General features: G+C 37.6%; 1 protein-coding gene across 4 annotated transcripts in view; it reads right to left on the bottom strand.

Moving 5' to 3' along the window:
• PCSK5 (proprotein convertase subtilisin/kexin type 5) overlaps positions 1-12,039 on the bottom strand; it is a 220,101-nt gene that overhangs the window by 99,722 nt on the left and 108,340 nt on the right. For all 4 annotated transcript variants that reach the window (XM_041422187.1, XM_041422186.1, XM_041422188.1 and 1 more), the window contains exons 8-9: positions 6,744-6,956; positions 825-925 (exon numbers count right to left, since the gene is read on the bottom strand). In XM_041422187.1, the coding sequence (XP_041278121.1) occupies positions 825-925; positions 6,744-6,956 (314 nt within the window). The remainder of the gene's footprint in view (positions 1-824; positions 926-6,743; positions 6,957-12,039) is intronic.

Here is a 12,039-nt window from a genome sequence, read left to right as displayed (position 1 = left end):
TTCAAAGAAAATAGCTGACCCCACAGGAAACTAGTTTTCTTCAGAATTTAATAGAATCAATCTCCTAGAACTTAAAAACATTGAGTAAGATTTGGGGTGAAGCATTCCATCTTTGACCTGCAGATATTATCAAACAGAGTACAAAGTAATGTAAAAGGTTCTAAAATACAGATTTACGTGAAAATCACCCACATTTCTTCTTTGCCATGAAGCACATTAGAGATACATATTAGGCATAAAGAACAAAATCATGCAATTGAGAAAATGCTTTTAAGAAAGTAAATTTTTTGAACTAAAGGTACAAGGACTATGGAGCTACACTATTACTTGTTTTTAGAGCTGAGGAACTTGACCCATGTTAAAAAATTGCAATTTTATTTTTCATACTACATTAACTTATGTTCAGGTTAACCTAACACCTCCCAAAACCTCTTTCAGTGTTCAAGAACAGACATTGCTAAGAGGAGACTGGTGAATGGAGGAGGTGACCTACAGTACCCTGCAGGGTACAGCAGACCTGGGCAGCCTTCTGAGTGAACTGCAAGACACTGAGAGGATGCTACAGATCATCTAACGGAAACCACCTGTGTTCAACATTGTTGCATGTTACTCCAGCACTCAGCACTCTGCCAGCATCTCCACAGTGTCAGCTTTCCTTCACGTGAAGTAAGCATGGAGACCTTTCCTCCCCTTAGGAGGTTACTGTGTACTGTGACAAGAAAGATTCCAAAGTACTGTGTGAAGTCTGCATAAAGTTGTTGAATGAACAAGAAACATCTTCCTGTATGCTTAATTTCTGTTTCAGAATATATCTCAGATCTTACTTTGCTTCCAGTGCCAGGGCAATGATGCCTGCAGCCATAGGTGCAGAGGCTGAGGTTCCAGTATGGCTGTCTGTACAACGCTGCCTCAGGTCTGTAGTAATCTGGAAGAAATTGAATGTGTGAAATTAGAACACAACTTCAGAAATCAGAGCATGTTTAATTTACTTGAATGAGTCACCTGTATGTGGAGGCTATTTTCTTCTTTAATTGCAAGGAAAGGAAGATACATGATGTTATATATTCTGAACTTGAAGTCACTAATGAATTTAGACAGTATTCTCTATATTGCTCCATGGCATGATCAACAAAGACACTTTTAAATCAGAAAAACATGCAGAGGGGTTTGAAACTGCACAATTCTGTCCTTCTATTTGGATTTACAGAGGACTTTCCCTCCAAGAATCTCTTTACAAACAGGAAGGAACTAAATCTTATATACAGCCTCCTTATGCGCATTTTAGAGACTATATAGAGGTATGGAGGGTTTGATTAGGTTGCCTGAAGTCACAGTGGAAGTATGTAACACAAGAGAATACAATTTTGTTCATGCTAAGTACCCTGTTTAATCTTTCATTTACTCATTATGCAATAAATCAGATGAAATTAAGCAGCAATTCATTGGAAAATCCTGATGTGATCACAAATTTGGCCCAGCCATCACAAGCCAACCAGATGTTTTCAGTTTTAAATTTTTACATCTTATGTATAGATAATTACATGTTGCACATATGTAATTTTTTATGTAATCTAAGTGGATGTACAAACTGTAACGCGCAATTCCAACTAGACATACAGCCTTCTACTTAGTGTTAGGATGTTTCTATCCAATAATGAATTTTACACAGATGCTTTTTGTAAGAATGTAGAACATGCACAAAAATGTGTGTATTCTATATCTTGCTTCTTTCAAGGCAATATCAATCTAAAGTGATTCTACTCTGTGCTTGTCTTCCTGAAGAAGTGGCTCCTTGCAGGAGCAATGTAGCAGAGGTAGGATGTCACTTCTACCTAGCAGAAGCTCAGGCAAAACCCATGCAGACTGGAGAACAGTTGTTTGAAGACAGCAGGGAAACCTCCATGATGGTGAATGACCTGTGACGTCAAAACTTAAATCTGAGAATTTCAGTCACTGAAAGATGAATTATTGTGTTCTAATTCACCAGTAGTGTACTTCACTTCCAACAAGGATTTGCAAAAAGATGGGAGAAGGAAAGGATCAGATGATCAAAAAATCACAAAAAAGCACAAGGTGTGTAAAAATGTCTGTCTAGCTTTGAAACCGCAAGACACATGAAATGTCAAAAAACCAGCTGCATCTCATCTGGGCAGAATATAAGTAAATGCGTGCAGGAAGAATAGGTTTCATACTTGATGCCAGCTATATTCAGTATATTATATGATCTGTATAAGGCTGAAAAAAATTCTCACAACATGTAAGCATATACAAGTTAACAGAGAAGATTTCTAACAGAAAAGGAATAACAGCACCAAGAAAATGTTGAAAACAAGTAGGGAGCAAGTGAAACAATATGGAAGCTTCCAAAAATTGAAAAAGACATATGAAAGCATTTATCATGTTGGATCCTTAAATGAATCAGCTTACCAGGGGCTGGGTTTCTGAAGTCTAGATTAATGAAGTCTAGAAAGAAATTTTTACCCCCTATTATTTAATATTCTTTATTCGTGCACACCCTGTTAAATAATTTCTTCTATCTGTCATTGGCTAGAAGTTGAAACTCCATAAATAAAATGTTCATGTAATTTCCTTCTCTCTTGCCTTCTTACCTATTGACTGTCTATTCATTTAGATGATGAAAATTACCAGTGCTGGGAAAAGCTTTAAGCATGGAAATTGCATAAGTGCTGTGACAATGAACTGTGACAAAGAGATGAAACTGCAGCAGGAATAGCCCTAACACTGCATTGCTTCAAGTAGGGATTTTCCAGATGGCATTAAGAACTCTGAATATTATATGATGACATGCACCCAGAGACATATAAGATGCAGGTATCCCATTTGGAAAATACTGGTCAGTGCTGTGGCAAGGACCAGAAGGAAGGCCAGAAAAAAGAAAGAGTGAAAAGGGATTAATACATGCCCACAACTTTCATATCCTGGTAGTTTATGCCCTGCATAGAAGTGGTGCAGCAAAGAGCATGAAAGGCAACAAAGCATCCAGGAGCTCAGGCAGGAAAAAAAAGTGTTGTCACAGCAGCTTTTCCCTACAGGACAGCCTCTGTCAATTCAGTGAAACTAACACTGAAGTGTGCTATCCTTGTTTCTCATCCTCTGAAAGAGCGTCCTTCCAGACTGATTTTACTGTCCTGTCGCTACAGATATCAAGCACAACAAACCACAATGTCTCTTTAATTTGCAACATCGTCCTTCATGTTTTAAGTGGATACTGTTGTATTTGAACCCTTGCCTTGCTTTCACCAGATACCTCAGCTGAAAATGTGTTGAGAAAGCTTTGTATGTGTAAATGCTATTTGAGCTAATTCAAAGGAAAGTTACTGACAGGAGCTGAGATGTTTAGGTGTAGAATACCTCCAAGATCTGAGGTGTTTTTTCAGCACTATAGATTCACTGTCAGAGAACTGTTGCATTTACCCCAAGAAAAAAGAGTACATGACCACCAAGAGGTGAGAAAATTTCAAGAAGAAAAATGATGTTCAAATTCCTGAGCAACATAAAAACATCATCAATCACAATAAAAGCAGATGGTGTTTGATAGCACCATGAAGCTGCCATTAGTGTACATTAGCAGTCATTCTGATTGTTAGGGTGTGGAAAAGGCAAAATTTTTAAATCTTTCATTGCGTATAACACAGCTGTTGATCTATGAAAATGCTGATTCAACTTCCCAAAAAAAGTCCATGCAGTATTTTTAGGGCCAAGAGTTATAACAACTTCTAAATAAGTTGAATCAATTAAATTTAATTGAAGACAATGACAATGTTTCTGGTATTTGCTTAGTTTAATCAACATGAAATTAGCCACAGACACCTTGATGAAAGGCGAAGAGAAAATATAAAAATCATTGCAATGCACTGTAATACCTCCCATAGGCATTGGTGCAAAGTTTTTAGAACAGCCAGCCATTTATTAAAGGAAAAAATCTAGACACACTGTAACAGTTTCATAGAAGCAACTTGCTCTGAGCAACTTGCTCTCTGAAGGAGATGCCAGTTTTGTACAGTTATTATTAAGACTGAGTCATCAATCTTTCCATAGTTTTACCAACTGGGAAATTAATGAATAAAGTAAAAAATGGGATTTCTCTTAGCAGAGAACAAGATCACATACTCTATCTCAAGCCTCTGCATTTCTTTGTATTTCATTTTTCATGACAAGAGTTTTCTGAAGTGATTGAATAATTTTTTACCTTCTGCTACAGTTCTTCAAGACACATTGATTTCTGTGAATCTTGTCCCTAGAAGTGAAAAGATTTTAACAAAACTCTATTCTACATTCTACACAGCCTATGCATCTGTATGTTCCCAGAAGAGAAGATGCCACATTGTGTCCTGTGATTATCTGGTGCATATCTTGATAACCTGAGTGAGTTTCTGAAGGAGAGCAGGCTTTTGTGTTTTAAGAACTGGCAGGAGACAGGATGGGCTTTCTTTTGTTGTTTCAGTTTTAAGTTCTGCTTAGACTAGAAATTTATCAGCAAGAAGAGAAAGAAAATCAGCAGATGAATTGCTATTTATCAGAAGACAACAAAACAGGTGGAACATGAAGTAGATACATTAGCCACAGACACTTATGTCCCGCAGGAGATAAGTAATTTAATAAGCTTATAAATCAAATCTATGAGGAACCTTCTGACATCAAAATCTTACTGTGTTACAAAATCATTTGAAAAACAAATTCAAAGGAAATGCATTTGTGCAATGTATTTGGTAAGAACCATATAGATAACTGTATTACGTGGTGCTTAACCTGTCCTAGCCACGTGGTCTGGCAGGGGGAAGCTATCTTTAAGCATTGTCCTGTGGTATTCAAAGTAGCAAAGAAGAGAATAATATGAAAAAATAACTTGACAACTGCATATTATTAGCTAATACTTCCGTACTCACTGAGTAAGAGAGGCAACATCTATAAAGAATTATAATTTTATAGTCTACCTACTGTCTATTTGTCTCTGTCCCACAGTGAGAGTTTCTATGCCTGTAACTATGCCAGCACTTTGCATCTGCACTTGAAAACACCTAGAAGTAATTTTAGTTCTTTTCCATAAGAGTCTATGTAAAAGGCATACATCTATCGGCATCTTTGGAACATTTGCATGCTTTGAGCATTTTAATATATCCAAAGGGTGGAAACTTTGTTCATAAGAATTCATAATTATCAGTGCAATAAAACTCAGTACAGCATAAAGTCAAGTGCACTAGGTGTACTTTCCTGAACAGCAAGGTACTCTTCCAAGAAGGTGTGTCTACCTGGGTACAATACTTTAACGGGGAGCTTAAAGTATTTTAAGCTGTCATTGTGTAAGACAAGAAAACCCCTCCAAGACTAGAAAAACTGCTAAAATTATATTACATCCTATATTTTTAACAAGCAATTATAAAAAGTGGTTAGTAATGAAAAGAGAAAAAAAGTGGTTTGTGTAGTTATTAAAGTGTTTGTGATTCTATTACTCCATATTGAAATGTCAATGAATAATTAAAAGCACTTACACTAAATTTAAGTTAATTTTTTTGTCACAGAAAACTTTGAAAGCAATGTTGATTGTATTTATAAAAATTGTTGTTGACAGCAACTGCTGGATTCAAAAGACTCAGGGAAGTCCTACAGCCTTGGCTAAGAGCTCAGGCTGGAGGACCACAATCACATCTGCTCAGCTTATTAGTCTCACTTAAACATGAAGAAGATAGTGAACGTCTTATAAATGACAGTGAAGGGAATTTAATCACAGAAATAAGGAATCCTAGTAGATACAATAATTTTAAAATTTATTATTATTTATCAGGGATAACAAGAAACATGTCAGAAAGGGAGAGAGACTTCATTGAAGAGCAGCAAGTAAATAACAGAAAAATCATTGGAATGAAGAAGGATCTCAGAACAAGTTTAAAACAAAAATTAAACTATCTGAAAGAACAAAGAATCCAAGAACAGATGGCCAGCATCCCAGAATCCTGAAAGACAAGGCAGACAGTATTTAAAAAAAAAAAAAACATTCAGGCCAATATTTGTAAATCTTTATTGACATCAAGAGAAGAATCTGCTACGGACCAGAAAGAAAGGTTAGATGAGTCCTTAAGAAAATATAAGGAAGGAAAAAAAAGACCAAAACTAAATCCTTCCATTTTCTGATCCAGAAGTAATAAATTTCTGTAAGTTAAATGCTAGAATAAATAAGCAGGGAAGAGGACAATATTAGCAATCCTCATCAACCTGAGTACAAAGGTTTAAAAGGTTAAAAAGAGTAGAATGTTGAATACTGCAAAGTATCCTAAATGCATTCATTTTGCAAAGGCACACAGGACGTACAAACACTATCAACAGATTATCTAACAGAATTAGAACTATTTGTCATTTTCCAGCAAAGATGAGAACATTAGGAAAAATAGATCCTGGCTGCTTAGGAGCAAGAAGAGGAACAATACAGCAAAGATGAGTACTGAGCTGAATTTTCCTTACAATATATTTCCAGAATAGACAGCAATATAAGTAATAAGTGACAGTCACTGAATGTAAAAGAGGAATGATGGTGTGTCAAAACAAATCTGAGAAAATACGTATCTAGGTAAACTGCTAATCTGTGGGTAGAATATAAAAACTATTGATAACTGGATTTAAAACAAAGAGAAGATCTTAGAGTAAATGATTTCCCTTTCTCTCCATCCCCCAAAGTGACTGTGCAAAATACAAATGCATATACATGAAAAAACAAATAAAACCCATACTATTTTCCTGTCATAGGATTCTCCACTGCTGTACGTTGTAGCTAGTGTGGATGCACATTCTTCCAGATACCATGGCTTTTTTCCACTTTCAGCTGTGCTGCTTATGGAGATAGTGTAGATGCTATTGGTGTAGCCATCACAGGAGCAGTGGTCTCGACTCCTTCCACCATTTCCAGATGCCCAAACAAAGACTGAACCTAAACCTCTTCGTCCCTGTTTGGAAACAGTACAAAAAATTTGATTAATAATTCTTCTTTTCTCCCTCAACTGCTTAATAGCCAGGACTTTTTCCCCAAAAAGACATCTCATGAGAAGAAGAAAATAAAAAAATCAACTACTCTGAGAAGAATTTGAAATGGGAACAGGATTTAGCAGATTTCAGAATCAGACATTAGAAAAATTGAGAAAATGAGTGGTATGAACACAGCTTTAGAAACAACTTTTATACAGTGTTTGTTGGTCTGCATCTATATTATCCAGATGTACCAAGAAAGTCATGCTGAAAACTCAGATGAAGTAGTAAAATATCATATTGTGTTGGCTTTCTGGGTTGAAAGCACACATTGTTGGCTTATGTCAGCCTCTCATTCACCAGCACCCCCAAGTCCTTCTTGAGTCCTTCTCAGCAAGATTGCTTTTGATCTGTTTATCCCACAGCTTGTATTGATATTGAGGGTTGCTCTGGTGCAGGTGCACCACCTTGTACTTGGTCCTATTAAACCTCCTAAGACTTCAACTGGGCCATTTCTTGAGCTTGTCCAAGTACCTCTGGATGGCATTCCATCTTTCAAGAGTGTCAACTGCACCCCTCAGTTTGGTGCCATCTACAAATTTGTTGAGAATGCGCTTGATTACGTCATCCATGTCATAAATGAAGACAGTAAATAAAACAGGATAACAATACCAATGTGGACTCCTGAAGGACACTTGTTACTGATGCCCATTGGACTCTGAGCCATTCACCACTGTGCTCTGGATGTGAGTGTCCAACCGCTTTCTTAGCCAACCGTGCATTTATCAAATCCATTCCTCTACAATTTAGAGAGAAGGATCTTGTGGGGTATTGTCAAAGACTTTACAGAATTCCAGGTAAATGAAATCTGTAGATCTTCCCTTGTCCATTGACGCAGTCACTTTATCACAGAAGCCCACCAGGCAGGACTTGTCCTTGGTGAGGTTGTGCTGGCTATCCCAAATCATGTCCCTGTCCTCCATGTGCCTTAGCAGAGCTTCTAAGAGGATTTGTTTCATGATCTTCCCAGGCAGACAGGTGAGGCTGACCATTTGGTGGCTCCCAGTGTCCTCCTTTCTACCCTTTTTAAGGATGGGTACAATGTTTCCCTTTTCCCAGTCACCTGGGATTTCACCAGACTGCCATGACTTCTTAATTATCATGGAGAAAATTTGTGAGTTTAATAAAAGCACGCTACCTGGAAAGACTTTTCAGCAAAGTAAGTTAAATAGCAAATTCTTCTGACTAGTGTCTACATGAAGTTATGCTTCTAAAATTCAAATTTTCATTTAGAAACATTTCAAGCAGAGGGAAAAATCCCAAAGTACCAAGTTTAATGTACTATGAAATCCACATTCACCAGACACGATCAGACTGAATATTACATTTTTTTCACTTCCTTTTAGCTAATCCTAGCTAATGCACCACTAAAAAGATGCAAAATAGCAACATTTTCAGTGTAGTGGGCTTTTTTTGTTTGGTTGGCTTTTTGGGATTTTTTGTTTGCTTTTTATTTTTTGTTTGTTTTTTAAGACAACCTTTATGAAGTGCTACAGCTCTCTTTCTCCATCTTTCTTCTTCACACACAGGTCTTGAAAGCAGTATTATGGCAAAACTCCACAGGAAATTTGGTATAACCACCAATTAAAGAAAAAAAATTGCAAAATAACTTCTCAAGAAGATGCATAAAGAAAAATGTCCTACTAATAGCAGTCTATCTGTCATTTTTCTGATGTTACCATCAGATGGTTCTATGTGCAAACAGCAGTATAACATGATTTGTCCCGTGCAATAAAAACCTGCAGGGTATGACTGTATTATTAGTCTGTTTGCACAGAGAATGTTTATTCTCTGTGCAATCTATTCTCTGTGTAATCTATTTCATTAGATGTGTACTTATGCTGCTGTGCTAATAATAAACAAGCTGCAGAAAAAGGCATTTTAATAATTTTTGGCCACAAAAAGGTGAAACCATGTCAGTGGATTTTAGAAATTCTGCATTTATAATTTAAACATGGCAAACATCAATTTAGATTTCTAATAGTAAGGGCAGGACTTTAAAACTAATAGCCATTTGCACCTGGATTTACGTTTTCATGCTAGGTTTTTTTTTGGTAAACAGATTATGGCAAATATTTCTTTAAAACTAATGACTCCTGCAAATATGTAAAGGATCAATGTCTCTGTTATTGCAATAAAAAGAAAGCACCAGATGACCAACAGAAAAGAGTATTTTCTATATACAAAGTGAGAATTGCCATTCCTCTAATGCACTGCAATAGTGCATATACATGAGCCCACCCAGCAGTTCACAGAAAACAACAGCATTACCCTTCAGATCAGAAAACATGCTAGATATCATGTTTCTAGAAGACATTTGGCAAAGCAAATGGCGGTCTTAAAAACAATAAAAAAATGCAACCCTCCAAACTAACTTCAACACTTGTGTTCAGGAGAAGTCAGGATCTGGTGCGGTATAATATAGATGGTTGAGGGGCTACAGAAGTAGTGGTAGGTGGACAGTTGGACTGGCTGATCTTGAAGGCCTCTTCCAACCTTGATGATTCCATAATCCTATGATCCTCTGAACTTGACTAAATTGAATTGTCAAGTAAATGAATTCTGATTTACCATTTGGCTTCCAAACACTCTGCCTTAATTCAGCAGTCCCAATCATGCTTAGGAAAATACAAACTTGTTAGTAACTATGCCCACCAAGTAAGTATATCAAGAGTGTCAGCTGTTCTACTGTATGTGAACGTTATTCCCAGCTGGTATCATCTAAATAAACACAGTTAAATAATAGTTGGACTGTGTTACAAAATTAAGATAAACACATGTACTACGTAGCCTTTACTGATAATCTAAATCTATCATTTGTCATCTACCAAGTGCCCAAGGGTATCAGACAAAAAATCAAGCCTTGAAATGCCAAGAAGGCATGTGTCATTTATTAGCCAAAAGCAAAGGTGCATGTACAAATCACAGACAGAACCTGAGCAAAACTAAGAATTGGTAGCTCTTCTATAGAAGAGGCATAGACCAGTGCTGAATGGATGTCCAGCAAAGTATGCTCAATGTTTGTCTCATGATTTTAAAACTTCATTCCCTCCCTGTGGTGTTGTTACATTTTAGTTAAATGGTATGCTCTGTCTCACCCCTCGAAAATGTACGGTTTATTCCAAGTCTGTGATCCTCCCCTTAAGTCTCATGTATCTGTAATCCCATTAGCCCAAGTCTTATTCCGCACCCACTTTGAATCTCCCTATTAAGCTGTTTGAGGGAGACGAGCTCTTGGCCCTTCTCTCCTAGGCTCTCCCTCTCTCCCCCTCCCTCTCCCTTCCCCCCTTCTCCCTCACAAACCATGCTGTTCCCGGGGGTGGGGTGCCCAATAAACCCTCATCTAACCAGCACCCTCAGAAGCCGTGTGGAGCCTCCTTGCCTGCCTGCTGCTGCCAGCGAACTCACAGCTTAGAGGGCCCTCCAGGGACACCACAGGAACCGCCCCTCCCCCCCAGACGAACAGCACCACTTCCCCTCTAGGCACAAAGTTTTTTGTGCTCTTCCATCTGCAATGACAGATAGGGATTGCCTCCTATAAACTCTGCATGGTGTCCATAATTCCATACTTGTGTTTGTCAGTGCACCAAATCAGACCACTATGAAAGGTTCTCCTTTTTTCCTAGTCTACTTTCTTAAATTGCATAAAATGTCCTATCATTTAAAAGAAAAAAATCAACTGTCCCATTATGCAAAACAAAACTGTTTCACTGATGACTGTGACTTGCTATTGACCCAGTCACAGTCCAATTTTCTAGTACATTTTCTGGACAAAGCCAATGTGCTCAACAGATAGCTTAAATGAAATGGACTCAGGTCTTTTTCAAAGGGGCCCCAAGGCATAAATTGTACTTGCAAAAGCATGAAAGAAGAATCTTGGGGCATTCTGTCTTTTTTTTTTTTTTTTCCCCTGCTAATGCCTCCTTTTCCTTGGTCAGCAAATTGCAAGCAGGTAAATGATACAAAAGCCCCTTTTCGTTTTTTTCCTCTTCACCAGCATGGACAGGTTAAGTCTGCCAAGAATCAGAGCAGTATGAACATGCTCATAATGACATCTGCAGAATTTCCTTATACTATTACAGAAACATCTCCTGCTCCAAGTGTGTGTGTTTGTGTATGCATCACATCGTTATGAGTGAATGAATTAGCAGTACTGTCAGGGACCTTTTTAAAGTAGAGGTTTTCACACACTCAAATAAAGACAACTAGCAGTACCACACACTTTTAAGATGCTTACAGCATCTTTAAAAATACACTAATATAAACAGTTTCCATCTACAAGATACAGTAAGAGCCAGTCAAGTAAATTTTAATCACACTATTTTATAAATTTTAGACTTTACATTCATTCACTACTTTACAAGTCACGTTGCCTTAATCCAGCCTGTGAATCCTGATTATTTCCAGCCCAGGAATCAAGTGCCCCAATAACCCTCTCTGCCTGTGGAGTGAGTTACTGTCTTCATAAGTGTGATCAAATTTACAAGGAAACAAGGAAGAAAATGTGAAGGAGCAGGAAAAGCAGAGAACAGAACAGCGGAACTGAGTAATTAAGAGCTACAGAGGTGGCAGCCAGGGAGAGATAATTTGGCACTGGAAATAGCACACTGATGAGCAGAAAACAAACCATGAAAATATAAAATGGAGAGAGAAGGAGGGACACTATCCACACCTAGAGCCTAAACATTTAATTTCCTCTATTCTCCCCAATACTGTTCTAAAATTACTTAAGGTTTCCAAGAACAAAAAAATACTGCCAGAAAGTGAAATTGATCCTGAAGTGGAAGACGGAAAAAGTAGCCCATGGTATGACCTCTTCCTTAAAAACTAATTCCTAAAGAGGAAATTTTCATAACTGAATATGCAGAACAGAGGCCAGTATTCTGGAGACCTAAAAAACCTACTATGCAGGCATGGTTTTTAGCTGCAACATAGTACAGCATAGCAATCACTATAGTGTCAGGCACCAAGGATCAAAGCATTCTGAGAAATGCACCTGTGAGA

This window comes from Onychostruthus taczanowskii, unplaced genomic scaffold (assembly GCF_017590055.1).
Source record: "Onychostruthus taczanowskii isolate IOZ18803 unplaced genomic scaffold, ASM1759005v1 scaffold72, whole genome shotgun sequence".
Taxonomy (NCBI): Eukaryota; Metazoa; Chordata; class Aves; order Passeriformes; family Passeridae; genus Onychostruthus; species Onychostruthus taczanowskii.
Note: the sequence above shows the minus strand (reverse complement) of the source record. Positions and strands in the feature narration are given on the sequence as shown.